Here is a 27,032-nt window from a genome sequence, read left to right on the forward strand (position 1 = left end):
AATGAGTTTCAATACTAATACAAACTTGCTTAAATGTGAGACAAACGAGTAGGTCATCCATAACTGTATTTTCTTAATGAAATATGTGCAAACATCATTTCATATGCTTTCCTTAATTGATTACATAAATAAATAACACCGAAACAAATGGGGCACAATTCCTAGTATGCATACAGTACACAAGGATACCATGAGACCAATAAGAAGAATGATAAAATCAAATAGAAAAGATATATATATACTGTGTGAACAAAGTCCAAAAATGACTGAAGAGAGAGAAATAGAGAGGCCATGTAAAAAGACTCAAACTGCAAGTTTAATCTCAGACTGAGTGACTAACCCATAAATGATCAACAATTCCTCCTTGTTAACCGTTCATCACAGGGTGGAAGCATCCTCCACCTCCATGAATTGAGAGGAAATACTAGCAAACATATATGTCACACAAAAGAGCAAAATAAATCTACATAGAACCTAGTCGAAATTACTTTACAATCAAATAAGCATTCTAAGCTTTAAGGACATATTTGATGTCAATTGTATAGCTGAAATTCTTCCAGGTTTTCTTGTTCATCAGCAACCTTGTTATGTCTTCTAGAAGAATAGAAAAGTTAAAGGCTTTCTCCTACAATCTCAATATGATGGAAGGACAAAGGCAACCTACATGGGATGAGAGGACAAACACGTTGAGGGCATGCCACGTTCAATACATGTGTGTCTGTCAGTTTCATAATATAGCTATCCTTAATCCAATTGCAGTTTCGTTTTCTCTTTTTGCCTCCTAGGGTTTAACTCTTCATCTACTCTTTGCATTTGCAGCTTCAATTCTACCATTGAGCTTTAAAAACAGAGGTGAAAGAGCACTTACTAAAATGCATAAACAACAATTATTATGAAAAACAACCCACAGAGTAACTAAATGTATCTCATGCATGTGTGTTCAATTTTTTTCTTTCAAACCTTTTTGTTGGAAATGGCTTGACGTGCTGGGGGCATGTAAATGCATGTACTGAATGTCCAACACGGCATGCCCAATTAAACGCATTAGAGAGCTTCATAGACTAGAGATATCAATTGAGGCAGCCCTCCTTATATGGGAAAATAAAGATTGCATTCCCTTTTGTATGATTCTTACTATGGGCACTAACCTTAAATATGTCTCTTTCTAATTAAAGCACCAGCCAAAGCAATGACAAGTGATATATATAGTGTTCTCCAGGCACTATGTTTGCTTTATGCCATATAAACAAACAGATTGGAGGTACATTGCTCCTAGCATCAGAGATTACAACTGGGAAGGTCAGTTGAGATGCCTTTGACCTCCTTTCTACTACAGATAGGGATGTATAAGGTGGTCATACCCAATTATCTCTTAGCACAAAATGGGTTTAAGATTTTCTCTTTTTTTATATATATTAAAAAAAAAACCCTAAAAATCAAGATTTCAGCAGATCAACAAAAATTCCAAGTTGTTGAAATGTACATCTAATGATCAGACCATAATGTTGGTTCTCTTTTCAAGGTATAAGAATGTCCTTAATCAATGGAAGAATGTAAGTAGCATGGTTTTTCTCTCAGAGCTCTGAACACAATTACCTAGAAAATCAAATTGGGTATGAATTATTGTCTTCAAACATTAGCAATCTTTTCAAACAACTATAGAAGGAAGAGAGTAGAGAATCAGAGGTTCAACCAAAAGTGACCCTCTGTGAACCATATCGAAATTAATATATCATATTGCACACAGGAGCAAAAAAAATTTTTGAATAAGTAGTATGACTATTATTAGCTTCTTTGGAGCTGGAAGGAGGGCTTGATAAGAAATATGCCAGTTCTAGGGCCAAACTGCTCCTGCTTGCAAAACTTTGCGCTTTTTGGCTGGGTATACTAATTAACAATCCAACTGCTTGGTTTAACCAGTATTTGACCAGGTTTCTCATTTCCCATTCTCAATAAATAACCAAATCAGTAACCTACCCAGTTCCTAATTAATCCACTAGAACCAGCCTGCATAGTCTGGTTTGACAACAATAAGAACATAGTAATTAAGCATTTATGAAAACTTACAAGATAGAAAATAGGCAAGAAATTTGGAACATAACACATTTAGCATTGAAGAGTAGGACAAGAATAAATTATATCATTATAAACACTGTGCTTGATGCATAATAATAATAATAATAATAATAATAATAATAATAATAATAATAATAATAATAATAGAACAACAACAAAAAAATCAAGTATAGGAGTGTGTATAATGCACTTATAAGCTACAATTAGCAAGAGAAGCAAATAGACAATGAATACTGATATTCATATTTGACTTCAACAGCTGGCAATGATAGATAATAAATTGAATGCAATAAATTTATTCAATATAGAATTAGTTTAGGTCCTTACAATTATGAAACATCATCTTGATACACCAAGGCTTAGTATAAATATTATCGAACAAAATTTGAGCAGCCCATTATAAGAAAACAATGACAGCATGAACCTGTGATATAGAACAGAACACAAGTTTAGAAGGCAACGACATGCACAAAAGAAGTCAAAATTATACCATATGGCATTACCTAAGAACAATTATAGCTTGTTTCATATGGTCTGACGTAGACAAGGATGATACTGCAACATCTATTGATAGCAGACACAAAAGTGAAAACGCAAAACAGCTTTAAGCATCGGTTGCACCATTAGTGTTCAGCATGTAGACTTTTGGTCAAACTTCTACTATTCAAAGTGGCTTTTCTGACTTTCTTCTTCTGAGCCCACCTGGGTCCATAAATTGCTAAATGTGTCCGACCAAATCTTCGATCAGTTATCTGCTCTTTCATCATCATCATAATAATGATGATAATTAAAAAGAACATAAGAACTGTTAATATCATATACACATATATTACAAACTACAGGTTTTCTAAAATCTAAATAGAAATGTGTTTCTGAGTATGTGGAGAGCCAATTCAACATAAGAAAGCAACCCATAGTTCCTCGAGCATTTTACCAAATCTAAGTATAAAAATTAAAAAAAAAATTAAAAAAAAACACTATTTGCCAAATCAGGGTATATTTTGCCACTTAGGCAAAGTCTAGCATAAAATCAACATTATAACTATTGGTATTGAGTATAGACATTAATGGAATCGGTAACATAGTGGGAGAAATTAAAATAATCATATGCCAACTGTAATAGAATCAGTAAATCAGAGAATCTGTGTCAAGCTATGTAGCACGAAAACGGCAATACGGAAACGGACATGTGAAAACGGCATTTTCGAAAATATAGGGAACAAAAATGTGGGGAAAATGTGTGTGTGCATGTATGTGTGTGTGTGTGTATATATATATATATATATATATATATATATATATATATATATATATCCAACAATAAATAAAATCCAAATTTGAGAGGAATTTTTTAACCTTCCCTTTAAAAAAAAAAAATTATTTATGACAGCTCTTCAAATATGGTTTGAGAAAAACCTAATTATGGCATATATATTTAGAGAGAAAATTGCTATTAAATGTAACAAAATTGTGATTAATTCATGTAAATTTTTTGGTAATTTTATTTTAAAGAGAAACTGCAACAAGGAAAAAAATTAATAAAAAGGAAAATATTGAATTGAATGATACGCAAAAATATATATAATTCATATAAATCATTAACCAAATGTCCAAACCAGATTCAAAAACTCAAAACAATCAAAACCGATTCCAATATAAAATAATCAAACAATCAAGAAACAACTAGAGTATCACAATAGGCGAGACCACGAGGCAAGTAAGTCACTGCCAATGGAATGGACAAGGTGATGGAATAGAGAAGGTTAAAGGCGAGACCACAAGAGGCAGAGGAGAGATCCCTCACCTGCGTCGTCACTGCCACTGTTGTTGCCGTTGCTGCCATCTATCGCCGCTGCACTGCACTGCACTGCACTGCCAGGTAAGTCCTTTGATCCTCTCCTCCTTACGGGTGTTCGTCGCCAGAAATGCATGTTTGATTTCCCGTATTTTTGGAAATGGCCCAGAAACATCTCTAAGCCGTGTCATCTCGTTTCTATGTTGGAAACTTTTCAGACACTGGAAAAAGCTACCCAGTCCCATTTTCGTACATCACTTGTTACAAGTCATCTTATTGTTTGCGATTCTCTCTTGGCATATGTCAGTGTATATGCAAGTGGATACCATTAACTAAAGTATCAGCATTCTCTTTTAGAATCTCTAAAAAGAGAATCTCTGTGGTTTTTAGAGACTCGTCTAATCGGACTAGACATAATTGATATGACACCCAACCTTCTCTCACAAAATCTACTCACAGCCTCTAATCTCTTAGCATTTTATCGATTCTCATCCTTTCATCTCACATTTTACCCTTAATACCCTCAATTTATTTAAGGTAAGCAAATTAGATAGACAAATTTTTAATAGTATTTATTTAAACAAAAACCTTGATAATAGTATTATTTAAAAACAACATTGATAAAATTTTTATTTAATTAAGTATATTAATATGATAGATTTAGTAACAAATTTATTTAAGTTAAAAATAATAAAAATAAAATAATGTGATAAATTTCCAAATAAATGCCAAGTTTAAGATTTTTTTAAGTTATTAGACATTTTTATATTACACATTTTAATTAATAAAATTAAATTAATTAAGAGGAATGAAAAGCAAAAAATAATTACTTTAATTAAAGTAGCAAACATAAATAATAATTATCAATACAAGAACAATAAATTTATAACGTATTATAAATTAGTTAGATAAAAATAAATACGACTCTAATAATGATGCAAACGCCCTCTAGTGCTGCATACAGGACACCTCTTCTTATTTATTCGCCAGGTGTTGTATCGCTTCACCCCACCTTCATTATCCCACTGTTTTCAACTTGAGTAGTTTCCATCAATGTCATCGTTACGTTTAGATCCAATGGTTGGGATCTAACTCTTGATACTTCCCCAATATGATTGGGCATTACATAACTATTATTCATAGCAAAAAGTCCGAGCCATATAGGATAGATCCAAGATTTTAGTAATGGGACTAGAAAGGAACTCTAAAGCATTGCCAGAAAATATATTAGCTCTTGATTTGGAAAGAATATCTACAGAACATCTACAGAATGTCTACCAAATGCTTAGAACATTGCATCGCTTAGCGTCTGAGATTGTAGAATGTCTATAAAAACGTAAAAAGTCAAGTCCATGGCCAGAAGTCTGATCGCATACCCATTGCATTCGATGAAGATGACTGAAAAGGCATTGAAGAGGCAGGAGGACAACTGACCTTATTCAATATATGTGCAAAATGGGTAGTAAGAGACTGACAATGACACTGGATAGATTTCAGAGCTAATGCAAAGTATGGGAATCTCTTTCCATCTTTGTACTCTTAACTTCAGCGCTGTCGAGATGCATATTGTGCTACAGAAGCCTCATATGGATCAACAGGAATTGGTGTCAAATAGAGAAGCAAGTTATGGTTTTGGTTGTGGTGGTGGTGGTAACTGTGTAAATTACCCCTCTTCGTTTAGAGCAAATAAAACAACTCTTGCCCCTCCCTAAATTTAACTAGCAAATGGACCCTGAAGTTGCCCAACCTTAATAACTATGTCCTCTGCCTCGTCCACTTAAAAGCAATTAGTAGCACCACGGATCTCCATTCGTCCCATTCCTGCAAACAATAAACTTGAAAACCCTATATATCATTTTCCTAATATGATTCTCAAACTATCTGCGTGGTGTGTATAATAGTTGAATGACATATAAATTACATTCAATAATTAACAAAAAAAAAAATTAACCTCATTTTGGCTCATTCTGTTTATCTTGTATATGATTTCCACTAGCATGTGTTATCACATCAATTATTTGTTGTACTTGACTCCACCTGTAATGCCATATATTAATAATTTTTAATTAATGAAACAATTGAAAACCATTAACAATATAATAAGTCATTGTACGTACAAACTATCAAGTGGTGCACCTTCAAGCGGAGATCTAATAGTGATGGTGGAAGTGAGCTATTTAAATCGATCCAAGGTCCATATCTATAATATATGTAATACCCAACCAATTTATTGCATGTCTTGATTAGTCGCATGAAAAAACCCTTTATATAACCATCCGCAGCCTATGTAGCACGGAAACGGAAACGCGGACACGGGGAAACGCGGAAACGGACACTGGGAAACGGCATTTTTAAAAATATAGGAAACGGAAACGTAGGGGAAACGCGTAAATATAAAAAATATAGGGATATATTTATAAATAAATAATATATATATATATATATATATATATTTATTTATTTATTTGAAAGTTTTAGTTATAACAAATTTAAATATTAAAATAAGAAAAAAATAATGAAATTAATTAATTAATTTATTTATTTATTTATATATTTATAATTATAAATAATTGAAATAATAAATATATAGAATAATAAAATTAATATTAAAATGCTCAAAATAAAAGGTTGAGGGTTTTAATACAGTGAAAATTGAAAAAAAAAATTAAAAAAAAATCAAACAGAAGATTCGGGCAAGGAGCACTGGAGCAGAGCCATGAAGAAGGAGCAGCGCCATCAGGGGCAAGGGAGGCTGATTGGCAGAGCAGCATCGGACGGGGAAGGAAGCTCCCATCGCCGGCACGCTGCTCACCACCAGGTACTCCTTCTCCTCTTCTTCTTCTTCTTCTTCTTCTTTTTTCTTTGCCTTCTCCTTTCTTCCCGGAGGTGCGACTTTTTTTGTTTTTTTTTTTAAGAAACGCGTATCCGGCGAAGGAAACGCGTTTCCGATTTCAAGGAATTACGGAAATGGCCCGGAGACGTTTCCTCGCCGTGTCCTAACGTTTCCGGCAAGGAAACGTTTCCGGAACGGGGAAACGCTCCTGCCTCCCGTTTCCGTGCAACCTAGTCCGCAGCATGCTCCACCCAACTCTACTTGCCTGCTCTTTATAGATTAGCAAGTAGCGATAAGAACATCAATTTCACTCACAATGCATTCCTATCGGAAAATAATTTACCACCTATAATTCTAAGTATACAAGCTCTAGCATACCTTTGCACAGTAATATCCTTAGCATTTTGTGACAAATTTGAGAACTCTTGAGATAGGCATTGCAATTTAACAATGTTTCCCCTAATTATTTGAATTGGAGGTAATACTCTTAATAGTTCATTGTATACCAATTCCAAGTTAATTCGAGAATTTGCCACAATTGCTTTACTATCAATTGGTAAATCCAATATCAACCCCATATCCTAGAGTGAGATGGTAATCTCACCCTTAAGCATCATAAACGTGTGTCTCTAGGCGTCATTTCTCGATAAGTTCTGTGATAAGATGATGGCCAAGGGCTAGAGCATTTTACCAAAACAAAGTGAACTAAAAAAAAAATTCCATTTTATGTGTGTTGGGAGAACCCAAACCACGGGAAAAATTGGCACTGTTATGGAAAGTCAATCACTATATTATTTCTCTGTATGTTCTATATTCTGTATTCCTATTTAGGATTTCTTATTTAGGATTTCTTCCTAATTAGTAGAACACAATTATAGGAATCAATTGTATATATATACCCATATACAAATTAATTGAAATTAAAGAGAATCATCTCTTTCTACATGGTATCAAAGCAGGTCATCTATCTAGGGTGACTATTTGTTCTCACCACCCAGCTCAGGAGAGACCTTGGCCGCCGATGGGCCGTTTTGACTCCGATCAACATCGCCGGCGTCGCCTCAACCCCCTCATTCCACCACTGTGTGCTGTTACCTGATCCAATACATCATTAAAGGACTTCTCAGGGTTGGCTCTCAGATCCTATTTCGGTATTTGCTTGATTTGTGATTTTGGGTTATTTTACTGCTGTAAGCACTTTGGATTAGCGTTTAGGTCAGTTTTCTTTGTCTCAACAAATGGTAGACAATAAGAATGTTATTTCTGATGTGATTCCGATGATGACTAAGATCACGGAACACAAACTTAATGATTCGAATTACCTGAAGTGGAGTAAGACTGTTAGGGTCTATTTGCGTAGCATTGATAAGGATGATCACCTTACTAAAGATCCACCTACGGATGATACACTACAAACTTGGCTAAGGGATGATGCTCAGTTGTTTTTGCAGCTTTGGAACTCGATTCACAGTGAGGTAATTAGTTTAATTAATCACTGTGAATTTGTTAAGGAATTGATGGATTACTTAAATTTTTTGTATTCTGGTAAAGAGAATATCTCCCGTATTTATGATGTTTGTAAGGCATTCTACCGTGCTGAGAAAGAAGATAAATCTCTCACGACTTATTTTATAGATTTTAAACGGTATATGAGGAACTTAATGTATTGTTGCCTTTTAATTCTGATATGAAAGCTCAGCAGGCCCAACGGGAGCAACTGGCTGTTATGAGTTTTCTTGCAGGCCTTCCTTCAGAGTATGAAATTGATAAATCTCATATTCTCTCCAGTTCTGAGATTTCCTCTTTGCATGAAACATTCACACGGGTCCTTCGTACAGAGAGTACCCAATCTTCACAGCCTGCCAATAGTGCTCTTATTAGCCGTAATCCAAATGGACAACAGGGTAATAGAAAAGGAAGTAGAGAAGGAATTGCATGCAACAGAAGTAATCAGCGTAATGGAGAGACTAGTTCTAATCAGGACTCAAGAGGAGTCATTTGTTATTATTGAGCTTGACCATACAAAATATAATTTTCCGCAACTTTAGAGGAAAAATCAGCGATCACATGTGGCAAATATGGCAGCAGCGAATTCTACAGTATCTTCCTCTGAGAAAACTATTTTGGCATCTACAGAGGATTTTGTACAGTTTTCCCAGTATCAGGCATCTCTAAAGCCTACCAGTTCCCCTGTCACTGCGATCACCGAGTCAGGTAAATCTACTACATGCCTTGTGTCTTCCTCATCCAAATGGGTTATTAATTCTGGTGCGACAGATCACATGACAGGTAATTGTAGTCTTCTATTTGCTTTTCGTTATTTTGTTACTTTTATTGATGATTACTCTCGTGTTACCTGGTTATATTTAATGAAGAATCATTCTGAGTTGTTTTCTATCTTTTGTGCCTTTTGTAATGAAATCAAAACTCAATTTAATATTTCTGTGCGCATGTTAAGAAGTGACAATACCAAAGAATACTTTTCAGCACAATTTCAGTCTTATATGACACAAAATGGCATTCTTCATCAGTCTTCTTGTGTGGATACCCCATCCCAAAACGGCGTGGCCGAAAGAAAAAATCGGCATCTTCTTGAGGTAACTCGTACTCTTCTTTTTCAGATGAAAGTTCCTAAACACTTTTGGGCGGATGCAGTTTCTATAGCATGTTTTTTTATCAATCGTATGCCGTCTTCTGTCCTTAATGGAGATATTCCTTATACTGCTTTGTTTCGTACAAAATCTTTGTTCCCTGTTGAACCCCGCATTTTTTGTTGTACCTGTTTTGTGCGTGATGTTCGTCCACAGATTACTAAATTGGATCCAAAGTCTCTCAAATGTGTCTTCCTTAGGTACTCCTAGCTGCAAAAAGGGTACCGCTGTTTCTCTCCTACTCTTAATCGTTATCTTGTTTCTGCAGATGTCACATTTTTTGAGTCCACTCTATTTTTTTCGCAATCATCTGTGTATGAGAGTCAAGGGGAGAAAGATGATCTCTTAATATATACTGTCCAACCAATGTCTAGTCCTCTCCCACAGCCTATTCCTTTTGTCTCTAGACCTACTCAACCTCCCGTTATTCATGTTTATTCCAGGAGATTGGAGATTCCTGACTCAGATCCTCCACCAGCTACTTCGTTGGGAGATCCTGTACCTCATACTAATCATGATTCTGATCTAGACTTACCCATTGCTCTTCATAAAGGTAAACGTTCATGTACTTACCCTATCTCTTCTTTTATTTCTTATAATCAATTGTCTTCTTGATCTCGGTGTTTTGTTACTTCTTTAGACTCTGTTCCTATCCCTAATACTGTGGGTAAGGCATTGTCTCATCCTGGCTGGTGTGCTACTATGAAAGAGGAAATGGAGACTTTAGATGCTAATGGTACATAGGAACTGTTGCCTTTGCCCACTGGTAAGAAAGCTATTGGTTACAAATGGGTATTTACAGTAAAGGTAAATCCTAATGGTTCTGTGGCTAGGTTAAAAGCACGCCTTGTAGCAAAAGGATATACTTAGACATATGGAGTTGATTACTCTGACACTTTTTCTCCTATAGCTAAACTTACTTCTGTTCGCTTGTTTATCTTTTTAGCAGCTACATATGATTGGCCCATGCACCAATTGGTTATCAAGAATGCTTTCCTTCATGGTGATCTTCAGGAGGAGGTGTATATGGAGCAAGCACATGGGTTTGTTGCTCAAGGGGAGTTGGGTAAAGTTTGTAGGCTTCGGAAGTCTCTTTACGGCTTGAAACAAAGTCCTAGGGCCTGGTTTGGGAGATTCAGTGAAGCAGTACAGGAATTTGGTATGCAAAAGAGTAAGTGTGATCACTCAGTATTTTATAAGCAATCTGAGGCCGGTATAATTCTCTTTGTAGTCTATGTGGATGACATTGTCATCACTGAGAGTGACTCTGCAGGTATTTCATCTCTTAAAACCTTCCTCCAAACCCAGTTTCAGACCAAAGACTTGATATTGTTAAAATATTTCTTAGGTATTGAAGTTATGAGAAGTAAGAAGGGTGTTTTTTTGTCTCAAAAAAAATATGTCATTGATTTATTGATAGAGACAGGAAAATTAGGTGCTAAACCTTGTAGTGCACCAATGACTCCAAATTTACAACTGTTAGCAGGGGATAGTGAGTTGTTCGAAGATCCAGAGAAATACAGGAGATTAGTAGGAAAATTGAACTACCTTACAGTCACTCGTCCTGACATTGCTTATGTCGTTAGTGTGGTAAGTCAGTTTATGTCTTCCCCAACTGTTGCTCATTGGGAAGCCTTGAGATAAATCTTGTGTTATTTGAATGGCGCTCCAGGAAGAGGTTTGTTATATGGTAATCATGGACATTTGAATGTTGAATGTTTTTCATATGCCGACTGGGCTGGATTTAAGGTTGACAGGAGGTCAACTACTGAATATTGCGTTTTTGTTGGAGGAAATTTGGTGTCTTGGAGAAGTAAGAAGCAGAGTGTAGTTTCTAGATCTAGTGCTGAATCCGAATACAGAGCCATGGCACAATCAGTATGTGAGGTAATGTGGATACTTCAATTACTAGATGAGACAGGTTTTAAGACCATCCTGCCTGCGAAATTGTGGTGTGATAATCAAGCTACTCTCCATATTACTTCTAATCCGGTGTTTCATGAGCGGACCAAACATATTGAGATTGATTGTCACTTTATTCGTGAAAAGATTCAACAACAGATCATCTCAACAGGACACATCAAAACTGGAGAGCAGTTAGGAGATATTTTCACAAAAGCTCCGAATGGAATTAGGATTGACTACATTTGTAACAAGTTAAGCATGATTAACATCTATGCTCCAACTTGAGGGAGAGTGTTATGGAAAGTCAATCACTATATTATTTCTCTGTATATTCTATATTCTGTATTCCTATTTAGGATTTCTTATTTAGGATTTCTTCCTAATTAGTAGAACACAATTATAGGAATCAATTGTATATATATACCCATGTACAGATTAATTGAAATTAAGGAGAATCATCTCTTTCTACAGGCACAACGGATAAGCAAAGCACACAACCGATAGTATAGGTGTTGGCACCTAGGCACCTTATTAGTGTTGGCAAACAATAAAAAACTAGTTGAGAATCTCTTTGCCATGCCCACCACTCTGCCATGCCATGAAAAGAGGCATCGAAGAATTAGAATACTGACACTTTATGTATCCATACGGTAAGTTAGCGTGGGAATCTATCAGCTTGATGGAGACATGCCAACTTTATTAGAGTAGATTTATGTAAAATTTAAAAATCTCCTTGGTTGTCTTCCCACCTAAATACAAAAGAAAAACCCAATGGCAACCTCTATCAACACTCAAAACCCAGCACTCTCCCAACCCTCAACAAATCTCTACCTTCAACACCCTCAATCCTCAACCAGGTAAGCTACATTGTCAAGTTTTAAAATGGTCCTTGTTTTTTTTGTTTCAAATGAATATAACCCTATTTTTATTTTTTACATATTTTGCTAACTGTAAGAGGAAAAAAAATTCTATTGGAAAATAAGTGGGATAATCAATAAAAAGGTTTTTATCAAAAAAAAAAAAAAAAAAAAAAAACCTTAAGTTGCAGTGATTATTTTTATATAAGTAGATTTATTTTGTTAAAAATGAAAATGTCATTCATTTGATAGAAATAGTGAAATTCTATTAAAATTTATTTATATTATCAAAATTTGATTGTTGAATTATATTTTTATTATAATTAACATGAATATATATTTGAAACTATTTATATATTTTTACTCTCTAAAGTTTTTAAAAATTCATAACGTTAATCAATTAACACATCAAGAGTCGGTTGACACAATACAAAAGGAGAATTTCTCCCTTTTTTTAACCTTTTCTTATATTTATGGGAGAGGCTAATAACTATGTCTATTTGCAAGATTTTTTTATAAAAAAAATATTTTTTAAAAAAATAAGAATCTTGGTGAAGAACATTGGATTGCATTATAAATTCTTTACCTATACATGACTTTGGGCTTATTTGCTACATGTGTAGACAAACTTTAAATTATTAAAATATAAAAAAATAAAATAATAATTCAAGCCAATCTTGAAATATTTTTAACTATTAAGCTTTTTAATTAGTTCCCTATATATAAAATTTATAATTATCAGAATATATTAATTAATTAAAATAACAGAAAATAAAAATGAAATTAAAATGTGGGGCAATGTTTAGAAAGACGATCCAAAGCGGCATAGTAGTTAATTAATTATATGTATATAATTAAAAATGAAAATATGGACGGATGTTGTGATAATGCAAATTCTCTATTATAAAGTCATTATTCTTTCTACCTTAATTTGATATGATGAATGAATTCCTAGGGTTCCCGTACATCTATCAAAGCATTGAAAAGTTAATTGCATGCATGGCCAATGCCAATTTGAAATTAAAGAACGATCTCAAACAAATAAAAATCTAATTTGAATATCACTCGACCACTAAATCCTAAACAATAAATACACTAAATCCTAATACCCTAAATCCTAAATTCATAAACCATGACAGTGAAATATCAATTTTATTTATCTTTTTTTTTTTTGCATTACTACAAATATTTTATTATGTTAGTTGTATTATTTTTTATGCATCTTGTAGAAATGGCATTAGAAAGCTAGAGTTTTAGAGAAATACTCTAGAGTCAAAGGGATTTAAGTTAAGTAGAACGAAGACAAAATACATGCATTGCAAGTTTAGTGAATGCCGAATTGGTAGTAAGAAAGGAGTTAGTTTGGATGGAGTGGTACTGTCCCAAAGTAATCACTTTAAATATCTTGGTTCAGTCCTTCAAGTAGATGGGGAATGTGAGGAGGATGTTAATCATAGGATTAAAGCCGGATGGTTGAAGTGGAGACGTGCCATGGGACTTTTATGTGATCGTAAGATTCCCAATAAGTTGAAAGGAAAATTTTACCGTACAGCCATACGGCCGGCCATGTTATATGATAGTGAGTGTTGGGCATTGAAGGAGTCGTATGTGTCTAAGCTAAGAGTTGCGAAGATGAGAATGTTAAGGTGAATGAGTGGTCATACTAGACTAGATAAAGTCCGTAATGAGAATATTAGAGAAAAAGTAGGAATGGTGCCAATTGAGGATAAGTTGAGAGAAGGGAGATTGAGGTGGTTTGGTCATGTGAAGCGTAGACATACGGAGACTCCAGTTAGACAAGTAGAACACATTAGGTTAGAGGATAAAAAGAAAAGAAGGGGTAAACCTAAACTAACTTGGAGGAGAGTAGTACAACATGACCTAGAAGTATTACACATTTCTGAGAATTTAACCCAAAATCGTTTAGAGTGGAGAAAGAGAATCCATATGGCCGACCCCAAATTTTTTGAATAAAGGCTTAGTTGAGTTAAGTTGAGTTGTAGAAATGGCATCTAGACTATACATGAGAGAGTACATGCCACCTGATCAGTCAGTACTACGGCAACAATGAAGTCATAGATCAGAGGCGATTTGGTATGAGCAGGTGCAGGAGCAGGAACACGAAAAACGTCTTAAAATGCAAACATGTAAGATCATTTATGCACCATCAAGAGATTGATCACTACATCGAACCATTACTAAGAGCGAGTAGTTAGCAAGACTTGGATTTTGCCCTCAACCATCATCTTATCACAACACTTGTTGAGAGATGGTGCCCAAATACGCACACATTTATGATGCCTAAGGGTGAGATAACCATCACACTCTAGGATATGAGGTTAATATCAGGTTTACCGATTGACAATGAAGCAATTGTGGTAAATTCTCGAATTAAATTAGAATTTATATGCAATGAACTATTAGGAATACTGTCTTCAACCCAAATAATTAAGGAAAACACTATTAAATTGCATTGACAATGTCAAAAGTTTGAACATTTACTACACAAAATGATATTATTGTACAAAGACAAGTAAGAGCTTATATACTTAGAATAATCGGTGGTACATTATTTCCCAATATGAATGCATCGCGAGTAAACTTGATGTTCCTACCACTACTTGCTAATCTATATAGAATAAGCGAGTACAGTTTGGTTGGAGCATGCCTCAGATGGTTATATAAAGGGCTTTGTCGTGCAACTGATCTAAACGTGCAACAAATTGGTGGAATGCTACATATACTATAAATATGGGCTTAGAATTGATTTAAATCACTCGCTCTGACTATTGCTATCAGATCGCTACTTGAAAGTGCACCACTGAATAGCCGGTACATATGATGGATTATTATATTGTTAATGGTTTTTAAATATTTCATTAATTAAAAAATGTTAACATATAACATTGCAGGTAAGGTCAAGCATGACAAATAACTAATGTGGTAACACATGTGCTAGTATAAATTAGATACAAGATATACAGGATGGGCTAAAATGAGGTTAAAATTTTTTGTTGTTAATTATTGTCTATAATTTTTATTTCTTTCAACTAATATAAACACCATGTGTTCATCTCTTGTTGCCAATTGCAGATAGTTTAGGAACCATATTTGAACGATGATATACAGGATCTCCCAACTTATTGTTTGCAGGGAAGAACATGTGGAGATCCATGGTGCCACTCATTTGTTTTCATGTTACTAGGTAGCAGTAGTTGGACAGAGTCATGCGTCAATTTGAGCCTGAATAACCCATATCATATGACCCATTGCAAGACGATAAACTTTAATCCACGTCTTTACGAGAATCAAATACTAATTGGGGTATGGTGAATGCACGTTGAATCCAGTTCTAGAATTGTCACGCAAATAAGGTTATTTAAGAGATAATTAGCTCAACTTCACCAATTACCATTCACAGCATGTGCAGAGGAATCGGTGCATATCTCGCAAGTGGATACCACATAGAGGCGTGGTTGTTGATTTAGCGATAATCACTAGACAATACTATTTTTCTAATTAAATATTTTAATTACTATAACGATAATTTTACATCCTTCTAACTTTGCTTTCAGGTAGACGAGGCTAAGAATATAATTATTAAGACTAGGCAGCTTCAAGAACCACTGGCCAGTGAAATTCAGCGAAGGGCAAGAGCCACTTTATATGCTCAAATGAAAGGCGACTTACATAGTTACCAATACCACAACTTGCCCCTCTGCCAATACCTGATGATCCAGATGAGGTTTCTGCAGCACAACATGCATCTGGACAGCGTCACCAAAGGTCAAGGGCACAAAGACGGAGAGAGATTCTCATACCTTTCACTGCCTCTAAAATCTATTTAGTGCCACCGCCACTCTCCTACCACCCATTTGGCAAATACATTGAACATAGTCAGTCGTTGTCTATTCTAATGTAGGAAGCGATGTACATACACGGTAAACTGGTTGGATTGGTTGGACTCCTGGCCCTTTAATGCCTTTTCAATCATCTTCATCAATGCCATGGGTATTCGATCAAACTCCTAGCCATGGACTCACAAGAGCTTCGTAAGTTTTATGAACTCCATAATCCCAGACGCTAGATGATGCAATGTTCCAAGCATTTGGCAACCATTCTATAGCTATTCCTTCCAGATCGAGAACTAATCTATTTTTTGACGATGTTTCAAAGTTCCTTTCTTGTCCCATTACTCAGATCTTTATATTTATTCTATAAGGCCGAGGACTTTTTGCTAGGAATGATGATTTTATAATACCCAATCATGTTGGGGAAGCATCAAGAGTTGAATCTACCCACCGAATGTAAACATAATGATGACAACGATGGAAACTACCCAACTAAAAACATTGGGGGTAGCAAATATGGGTTGAGGCGATACAACACCTGGTAAACAAATGTGAGTTGGCTTCCTACATGCGACACTAGAGAACGTTTACATCATCATTAGAGTCGTATTCATTCTTATACAACTAATTTATAGCACGTTATAAATTTATTGTTCTTATATTGATAGCTAATATTTATATCTATTACTTTAATTAAATTAATTATTTGTGCCTTTTCATTTAATTTTAATAAATTAAAATGTATAATATAAAAATATAATAATTTGACACCAAAGTTAAAATATTTTTGCAATAATATTTTGATGAATAAATATATCTTACATATTTTTTTATTATTTTTATTAATGAAAAAAATGTTGTATAAGTACAAAATATAAATTTGCAAAATATAAATTTGGATTTCAAGTCTACTACTATATTTACTAGTCCTTACTGTTAACCATAAATATTATATAAAAACAAAACTTTAACAAGTCCAAACTTTTCTATAACAAAAATTATTTTATCATATAATTTTCCTCATTCAAATAATTTTCTTCAAACATACAAAACCATAAAAAATTAAAATTTATCACTATTTAAAAAAAAAAATTGATGACCAATATATGTGTTAAAAAATATATGTCCAATAACTTAAAAAATTTTAAACTTTGAATTTATTTGGAAATCTATCACATTATTTCATTTTTATCATTTTTAATTTTAATAAATTTATTACTAAATCTATCACATTAATATACTCAATTAAATAAAAATTTTATCAATATTGTTTTTTGATAATACGATTATCAACATTTTTTTTAAATAAATACCATTAAAATTTATCTAACTTGCTTACCTTAAATAAATTAAGGTGTTAAAGAGTAAAATGTGAGAGATGAAAGTATAAGAATCGGTAAAATGCTAAGAGGTTAAAGGGTGTGAGAAAATTTTTTGAGAGAATGTTAAATATCATAACAATTATATAACAGTTGATATGTTTAGTCCAATTAAACAAGTCTCTAAAAACCATAGAGATTCTCTTTTCAGATATTCCAACACTTTAGTTGGTTTTATCGACTTGCACATACACTGACACATGCCAAGAGGAAATCGCACACATACAATAAGCTGACTTTTCGGAGATTCTCTAACTAACCGATTGTATTACAATGGGCATATGATTATTATTTTTTTTTCCCCATTATGTTACTGATTCTATTGATGTCAGTACTCAATACCGATAGTTATATTGTTGGTTTTATGCTAGACTTTGCCGAGGTGGCAAAATTTGCCATGGTTTTGTTTTTAGACAATCTCTGCAATTAATTTTTTTTTACTTAGTTTTAGTAAAATGCCCCTAGTCTCAACTTCAGATCTGTTATGGACGATTTTATTCCTACTTAGTATAGGATTTATATTCCTAAATAGAAATAATATGTATTCCTAATTAGTAGAGCTACTTAATTAGGAATATAAATCTCTTATCTTAGGAGATTATATATATATGCAATCTTTTATTTTATAAAATTAATGCGAAAAAGGTATAGCCCTTTGAGTTATTTCTTTCTCTTCCCTTCTCTTTCTTTCTTCTACTTCCAATTCTTAAATATTAACAAGACCTAATATTCATCCCAAAGATTTCACAGTAATATGCTTAATAAAGCTTGGACTAGTAGCGATTGGCAAGGCTGGAACAGTGGGACATTATGCCTGATCCTTAATAATAGAAACAGAAATAATAAAAAGAAATTAAGAGGCTAGGGTTTGATGCTTTTAAACCTAATAATATAAATATGCTTACGAAGTTTAATGCAAGAAGACATATTCTTGTGAGACAGACCTTTACAAGGCATCCACACAAATCCATCATGTCAGTTCTTAGAGGATATTCCACCACCTAAGGCATGAAATTTCACAAGGCTGAAAAACTGTGGAAAAACTTAACCATATAAAATCAAATAAAGGAAAAAAAAAAGTGAATATATGATGTGATTGCTACTTACAATAAATGTATCTTCTCCAACTAGGGCTGATTTTGAAATTTGATCCATCAGTATCCCATAGTCAACTTCCGCATATGGAGGTGTGACGCTAATGAAATCAAATTTTCTATGCCTTCCTACAAACAACAACATTTATTATTCACAATAATGTTATGCAGTGAGGTCATCAATTTCTAAACTCTAGATTAACAGAATTTCATCACTTTTCAATGGTGTACAGCTCAAAGCCACTCAATTTGGATAACTCTGCCGTTTATGCTTGCAAGACATGAACAAATATGCAAGAATGGGCCCATTTTAGACAAAATCTCTAAATGCTTATCCTTTATTGATTTACTAGATGTACATGCTAAAATTATTAATAGTAGAATCAATGTATTTAGGCTTTGACCATTCACAAAATTGCGGCACATCTATTGCTTGGTTAGAAAGGGAACCTCAAATTTGCAACACTAAAACCATAAACCTTACACCAAAATGGGAAACATTATCCAAGAAACTCATCTAGAGCTTTTCCTTTTTTTACTCCTATATAGGAAGTCTCCAAACAAATTAGAGAATTTTTTAAGGAGTTTATTTATGGTTTCTTCCTATCTAGTGTGGTTTACAAATTCCACTGTTAGTGACAACTAATTATTATCCCTAATGGGACAAGGCATTATGATGTAGAACATGAAAAACACAAAGGGCAAAGAAACAAATTCTCAAAACTTTATTAATTTTCAATGTCAATAATAATAATAATAAATTCTGCCAAAATACCTCAAAGACAGATATTTATAGTAGTATTCGTAATCCTACTAGCACTAGGATTTGGAATCCAAAACAAGAAAACACTAAACAAATTCTAATTAGGAATCCAAAACCAACTTAACTTCCTAAATTAAATAAAATTGTACTTAAATAATAATTAAATCCTAAATTGTTGAAATATGTGCCTTGTGAGAGAGGACACGAGATTTTCCAATCTCAGTTGGATTACACCAAAAATCAGCTGTAAGCCCTTACCTTTTTACATTAGTTTTAGATGAATTGACGAAACATATACAAGAGAGTATCCCTTGGTGCATGATGTTTGCTGATGTTTGCTGATGATATAGTTCTGATAGACGAAACGCGAGAAGGAGTCAATAAAAAGCTAGAGCTTTGGAGAAGTACTCTAGAGTCAAAGAACTTTAAGTTAAGTAGAACGAAGACAGAACACATGCATTGCAAGTTCAGTGAATGTCGAACTAGTGATAGGGAAGGAGTTAGTTTGGATAGAGTGGTACTGTCCCAAAGTAATCACTTTAAATATCTAGGCTCAGTCCTTCAAGTATATGGGGGATGTGAGGAGGATGTTAGTCATAGGATTAAAGCCGGATGGCTGAAGTGGAGAATTTGCCACGGGAATTTTATGTGATCGCAAAATTCCCAATAAGTTGAAAGAAAAATTTTACCGTACAGCCATACGACCGGCCATGTTATATAATAGTAAGTGTTTGGACACTGAAAGAGTCGTATGTGTCTAAAATAAAAGTTGCGGAGATGAGAATATTAAGATGGATAGGTGGCCATACTAGACTAGATAAAGTCTGTAACGAGAGTATTAGAGAAAATGTAGGAGTGGTGCCAATTGAGGAAAAGTTGAGAGAAGGGAAATTGAGGTGGTTTGGTCATGTGAAACATAGACATACGGAGGCTCCAGTTAGACAAGTAGAACACATTAGGTTAAATGATAAAAAGAAAAGACGAGGTAGACCTAAACTGACCTGGAAGAGAGTAGTATAACATGACCTAGAAGCATTACACATTTCCGAAGATTTAACCCAAAATCGTTTAGAGTGGAGAAAGAATTCATATAGCCGACCCCAAATTTTTTGGACAAAGGCTTAGTTGAGTTGAGTTGAGTTGAGTTGTAAGTGGCTTGTGAGAACAAGTCTCACTTCAGTGGTATACAAGAAAATTAAAGGGCATATAAGTGTTGACAACCAACTGATGATGAGAGCCTAGTTCAGTATGGAGGCCTGACTGTTTATTATTTCACTCCTAGACCCTTGATTTCAACATCGTATCATAGCATCGAAGCCCAACGACCACATATGCAGCAGGGCCCAAAAGCATGGTGGACTGAGTCAATATGAGCCAAACTCCTAAGCTAAGTTAATCGAGCCAAATCTAAGCCAAACCCAGTTGCACTTTAATGGGAGGAATGTTGAAAATATATGGCTTGTGAGAATAAGTCCCACATTGACAATTTATAAGAAAATTAAAGGGCATATAAGTGGGGGCAAACCAAATGGAAAGCTCAATTCAGCATGGAGCCTGTTTATTAATCCACACTCAGCCCTCGATTTTAACATAAATATATAAACTTCCTAATTAATAGAAACCTGAAATTCCTAATTTTAAGATGAAAACTTAAATCAAAATAATACCTAAGTTGTCTTCTTGGATGCATCACATTGTGTTTGCTTCATTATACATGCTAATATAACATGGTTTATTTCTTAGGATTATGATTAGTGGGATGGGATATCAATTAATTAAAAGTATTTTATTCATAAAGACCAATGATTAGTGAATATGAGTCCATTATGAAAGGAATGCATGGCTACTGTATGATAAATCCTCTCACAAGCATATGAGTTCCACCCATGAAAAAAACTTATGAATATCACATCTTTATGAGAGGAAGGTGACAAGGAGTACTATTTCCTCCTCTTACAAATCCCGTTGGTTTCTAAATCATAATTTTGTTCTAGATAAACAAGAAAGTTAATGCCTAATCCATAAGAGTTTACTAGAAAACATCAGAATGATCAACCAATTCACAAAAAAATGTATATAATCCACACGAGTTAGTGTCTGGATTTGAAGCAGTTGCCAGAACATGCACTCTTTGGGCATGTAACCATGTGACAAGTCAAAGCATGAAATTAAGATGTTGATGCTGTACCAACAATCAGTTCCTTGTCATTGCTGACGGCATGCAACTATCCTTTTAGGACTTCTTATAGGAGTTAGAATGTTCTAAGCAGCTCTTTCTAAAATGATTAATGAGCAGGAAAAAATTGGCCTCATCTCTTACCATTCTGGATCAGACCTTGTCGTCCCAGCTTTGTTATGATACTTTGATGTAATGAAAGACCGATGTACCCAGATTATGTTAGAAGACGGCACAAATTCTCTCTCAAAAGGATTTGTCCCAATCTTTCATCTTAATGAGTATGCACTTCATGTTGTGCTATGAAAATGCTAACCCTGATAAATTCTCCTATTTTGTTTTAATTGACTATCAGTGTATGGTATTCTAAGAAGTGAGACAAATACTGATCTAAGCATATTGAGATTATAGTGATATTACTGTTAGCATGCAGACCTTGTGTCATCAGAACTCATTATTTAATTGAAACTCCTTCTAGCATTTTTGTACCGGACTTAAAAATGAAAGAAACAACATAAAAATGAAAGAAACAACATGGACAATTCTAGAGGAAACTCAATTATATTTTATAATATTCCCACTATAACTAAGTGTGTGCATATTTGTCACATCACAGGTCCTTGGGGCTAATATGACATTCAGATTGTGCGACACCTAGATTTCCCCAAATCTAGGCCAGCCCAATTCCAGCCAAGCCAGTATCATCCAAGCTTAGAGGTTTGCAATTATTTCAACCATCACCAACATAGACATCTCTCAAGAGACAAGATGTCACCTCTCATCACATCCAACCACAAGCCTCTTAGAGTATTGCTGAACAAAGCCAATACTCTATACTTCCTTCCTTTATGCCACACTACATAATCCTATATACTAATCTTGGGGACCAGAGTACACACAGAGTTTCTCAGGCCCTACTTCTTTTCCATAGGGAAAACAGACTCATCTTGCTAGAGAAAATGCTCATTTCTAATCTATTGAAATAGGGACCTCACTAGTCTATTGGCCTTAGTATGATGGAGAGCCAACGCCATGCTTTCCCCTATAATATATTATAAGGAAATTTCATCCTCTAGCAAGTGGAGACATAATATTTAAGCCATCACACACACCCCCTTAAGCTATTTCATATTTATGAAACTACTTGCCAAACCATACCATCTTATTATTGCCTCAATCATACATCCATTGGCCTACGGCTTGGCCTTACACCACCTGGGTCATAATTCCCACTACATCATTCTCTCCCACTTCGACTAATCTATGTCCTCACGGATTGAACCTCAACAAGACAACAGCCCTTGTTACCTCCACACATTCTCAAACTCTTTCATTATTTCTTCCGTATTCTCATAACGTATTATAATTTCATATCATAGTCTTCTCTTTTAATGCATTTATTGCATTCTTTCCAACTTTTGACTGCTATGTTTTCAGCAATAATACATCTGTCAGAGAGAGAGAGAGAGAGAGAGAGAGAGAAGGCACATGCCTATAAATTTTTCTGCCCGTTCTAGAAAGTTTTCAACTCGAACTATATGTATAACTGAAACGTCAAGGAACCCAGTTGACTCCAAATTTGGTTGTAGAACGTTTGAAACAACCCAGGGATCCATCTCAACAAAATGCACCTGGGAATTGACAAATACATACAACAGGATCTCAATGAAATATACAGAATTAAAGGCAAGGGCAGTAATGTTATCAAATTGAAGATCTTATTGGAGACTAGAAGTATTACTTTTAAATTCTAGCCATTACTTCATAGATCAAATTATATCAGGGAACATACGAAAAGTTAGTAAAAATACCTCAGAACATCCTCGGCTGATAGCTTCAATACCAACAGATCCTGTGCCACTGTACAAGTCCAACCAGCAACCTGGCCTTAAGGATGCAGGACAGCCACCAGCTGCCTATGGAAAGCCATGTAAATTATTGTTAGGAACATACTAGTCAATTAAAAAAACAAAGAAACAGGAGACACACACAGTAAAATTTACACATCAGATTGACAACTAATATCAGACATCAAATCACACCAATCTGCACATAGAACCACCAAAAAGTTTTAACCTGCTTATAAATACAAAATGACAGCATTTAGGCATAGGCATTACCTGCAAGATATCAAAGGCAGAACCTTTTACAACTTCCATCATTGGCCGCACATCCATTCCTGCTGGTGAAAGCAATTTCTTTCTTTTAGCCTTTCCTCCAAGCACCTAAAATTGCCAAACGTTTTTTCTTCATTAATCATGTATATAACTTTCTATACAAATAATAAAAAAAATTAAAAATAAAATAAAATAACACCATGTTATTTGATTGTGATAAGGCCAAAAATGCAGACTGCAGTACCAAACAGAAATGCAATCAGCCTATGTATGGTTTAAAAATATGATAACATCCCTATTGACTCCAATACCATGAATAAGGCCACCATGGCACATGGCAGAAATTGTTTAGAAGATCATAAAAATTTTTACATCAAATACTACCAAAAAAATATTTAATGAGCCCATTAAAAATGATGGGAATGGCAACCTGACATGTCATGTATGGATGCAATATTCCATCAGAATTCTAGACATGCCCCAATATAATCTCTCCCATCACCATCAGTCTATCATTAACAAGAAAAAGCCCCTGTTATTTGGGCACACTTCAATCAATTCCCAAGCTTTTCTAAATCTGAAAGTCTCCTGTGCTGCTTGCAACATTTACCTTGAATCATTCTCCTAAGATACGCACAAACTTAAGGAATCCAATGAAAGTGCTCTAGATTCAACATCATTTCTCAAACATTCTATTATATCAGCATTGGAGTAAAACAAAGTGTCAAATAATTCTTCATTTCTTTTCCCTAAAAATAGTAATAAACTTTTGAGTCAAAATTAAAAAGTACCATACGCCAAGTAGACTTCAAGCAAAAATGCATACCTGAAGCAACGTATGCGTGGTCCTCGGTGGCTTAGCCTCCTCTTCAGGGACCCTGACTTGTTTTCCTCTTCCTGTCTTTTGCACTTCCTTTTTTCTCCTCGACTATAAGAAGACCAATTCAAAACCCAACAAATTCAAAGGTTAAAACTAACCCAAAGTAAGGCTTAATTCAATTGAAAAACGAAATCCAAAAAAAATTACAAAATCTCAAACCTTTCATCACCCACAGCTCCTAAATTAATTTCTCACTTTCCAATTATCAAAAACAACATTAAAAAAAATTAAAACATTTTCCTTTGCTTCCTCAATTTTCTCAGCAAACACCCATAAAATTAGAGAAAGAAAGAGAGAGAACCTTAGGAGAGGGTTCTGATAAGAAGTCATTAGGATCGAGACCGTATCGTTCGAATAATGCTTTCTTATCTCCACTAGTCAATCCACTCCCTGATTCTGTAGAAATCACGAAAACTCTGGCCTTGGTTGAAGTACCGATGTCAAAAAAATAAACAAAAGAAAATCATTCAAATTAACGAGAAAATTCCGAGGATACTAACTCTGAGAGCAGACGATAATGGTTGAAAGGCGATTGGCAGAGTTGTAGGAGACGTTGAAGAGAGGGAGAATGGAAGAGGAAGCGGCAAGGTTGGAGTTGATGTTGATGCGTAGTGGAGAGGAAATTGGGGACGCTGAAATTGCCATTGTTAGAGACTTTAAGCTTTTTCAGTCAGTTGAAGGTTGAAGCCTGAAGCCTGGAACCTGGAAGTGGAAACGGGAGTCCGGAGAGTGAAGTCCGAAATAAAATGTATTTTTTTGTCCCCCTCCGGTTTAAGATTAAGACACGGTTTGTTTGGGAAAGTGAAAAAAGGCTATTCTGAAACCGGAATGAGAATATTTTGGTCAAATACTCTAGTCAACTTAACATTGTGTTTAAATAAGAGTCTCTCATTGTGATTATTAAAGTGAATAGACAATAATAAATTATTAAAAATATAATTTTAGAAAATAAATAAATTAAATATAATTATAAAAATAATAAATTAAATATAAAAGTAAATAAATCAATTATAAAGAAAAGGAAAAAATATTATAACTCGATAGCTGTTTATAATAGTGATTCATTATACCTAACAAAATTTTGGGTCTCGTACATTTGCTCTATGCTCAGAAATATCAATGAGCTTCAATGAAATTCTAAACTTGCAGCTTAATTTGATTAAATTATATGGCCTATGTGTTCGCATGGAAAACTGTTAATTTTTGGTGCAGGAAATATTTGAAAAGGGGAGGAAGAAAGTGCCGGGAGTTTTAGTTTGATACCTAAGCTAGAAACTGTGTAATGAGAGAGTATGCATAAGATCAAGTTGTGTGATACGATGTTGTAAGTCATGATTTTATGCATACTAGGAAGTGTATTCACTGTGGAATAGTTATAATCCTTGAGAGGACTTCCATTCCTAATTGAAGTATGCTATTACCCTTTAAGTGATTTATAATAATATATGGATATAAATGATTCAATTTAACTGGGGATTTTCAAGAAGAAAAGTTTTGTACATTGAAGGATTCCAACGTGTCAACATGCTAGGACTGTATTTTCAAATGTCCCTATTGTGTCAATTTTCAATTGATTGGGTCTCCTAAGGTGGTAGTCTTAGATAGACTGAGATTATGATTTCTCTGTTTAGCTATCATTACTAATATCGAGAATGGAGCACATATTATGCTCTTTTTTGTTGTGGTTGAAAATTGTACTGGATACCCTTGTATAGACTGTTGCTCAGGCATGTTGATTTCATTAGCCGAGGATCTTTGCGACATAAACAAGCTAATTCTGTGACTAAGGTTGCACTCGGCGTCTCCATTGTGTAGGCATGTTGATTTAATGACCAAAGCTTTGACTCAGCGTTATTTGCCGCGTAGGGTAAGCTTTGCATTGGTTGCTTAGGCATAGAGAATATAAAGCTAAGCATAATGTAACTAGGTTGCCATTAATGGGGCCATATGAGATGTAACCGAGTCTTTGTTTTGGTTTTTGTCATTTTAGAAAGTAATGCGCTATATGAGATGATGAAAAGCTTTCATAATATGACTTTCTTTGAAAGCTATTATATATTGGTTATGCAATTGATTCTTTTGGAAAACACACATAATTCTTGCCTCTTTTAAATTGTTTCTCTTGAGCTTAACATTGAGATCATTTATATATTAAGTTACAATCAGACCTTAATGCTCTTCATCTTCTATGGCTTGAGAATTTGGTTTGAGTATGGCATAATTCATATACTTGGAGAATTACTGCTTCGCAATCTTTAATGTGCCATGGTTGACCACCCTCTCTTGACTAGCTTGCAATATCATTGGTTACCTTGGATTATAAAGGAGATGTTTCCCTATACTTGGCAATAGAGACGATAGAATGGAGAAAAAAGCGGATTTGAGAGGTTTAATACATGTTTCATGTTATAAAGCGTAGATATTTTATCAAATCAAAGGACATGTGAGGAGAAGTGCTTTAAGATGAGGAGAGAGGCGTTAGTCCAATTTGATAAATAAATAATTTTTTAATTATTCAAAATTTATCTGGACATGCCACATAAAGCAAGTCAGTGGAAGCAAGCACAGGAAAACAAACCATAATGATAGAGATGGACCTATGTCGGGTTCAAGGGGAGCATTGGGCTCTCTAAAAATTAAAATTTTTAAAGGTAT

General features: G+C 34.4%; 1 protein-coding gene across 6 annotated transcripts; it reads right to left on the minus strand.

The window, feature by feature from the left end:
• Positions 1-294: 294 nt before the first annotated feature.
• Positions 295-25,158, minus strand: LOC110673849 (uncharacterized). Of its 6 annotated transcripts, none has more exons than XR_009144066.1 (11): positions 24,878-25,147; positions 24,679-24,773; positions 24,324-24,425; positions 23,501-23,605; positions 23,192-23,296; positions 22,873-23,011; positions 18,455-18,570; positions 18,292-18,348; positions 2,580-2,828; positions 2,404-2,500; positions 295-838 (listed from the first exon to the last, which is right to left on the minus strand). XR_009144066.1 is itself a non-coding variant. In XM_058135895.1 (9 exons), exons 1-9 carry the CDS (start codon positions 25,020-25,022, stop codon positions 2,741-2,743), a joined length of 918 nt encoding a protein of 305 aa, XP_057991878.1. In that variant the 5' UTR covers positions 25,023-25,158; the 3' UTR covers positions 2,352-2,740. The 6 variants fall into 6 exon arrangements, 2 of the variants coding, with proteins under 2 accessions (XP_057991878.1, XP_057991877.1); XR_009144067.1 differs by lacking the exons at positions 295-838; positions 2,404-2,500 and adding exons at positions 3,881-5,692; positions 5,823-5,908 and having other exon boundaries at positions 2,690-2,828; positions 24,878-25,158; XR_009144065.1 differs by lacking the exon at positions 295-838 and having other exon boundaries at positions 2,352-2,500.
• Between the last annotated feature and the right edge of the window lie 1,874 nt (positions 25,159-27,032).

This window comes from Hevea brasiliensis, chromosome 15 (genome assembly GCF_030052815.1).
Source record: "Hevea brasiliensis isolate MT/VB/25A 57/8 chromosome 15, ASM3005281v1, whole genome shotgun sequence".
NCBI lineage: Eukaryota > Viridiplantae > Streptophyta > Magnoliopsida > Malpighiales > Euphorbiaceae > Hevea > Hevea brasiliensis.

Excerpts from the sequence above, each read along its gene's own strand:
- LOC110673849 (XM_058135894.1), bottom strand. The coding sequence starts at position 25,022 with ATGGCAATTTCAGCGTCCCCAATTTCCTCTCCACTACGCATCAACATC. Across the intron at positions 23,012-23,191 it reads TCAGCCGAGGATGTTCTGAG|GTGCATTTTGTTGAGATGGA; the intron begins GTATTTTTACTA and ends GTCAATTCCCAG. Across the intron at positions 18,571-22,872 it reads ACGGGCAGAAAAATTTATAG|GAAGGCATAGAAAATTTGAT; the intron begins GCATGTGCCTTC and ends TGTTGTTTGTAG.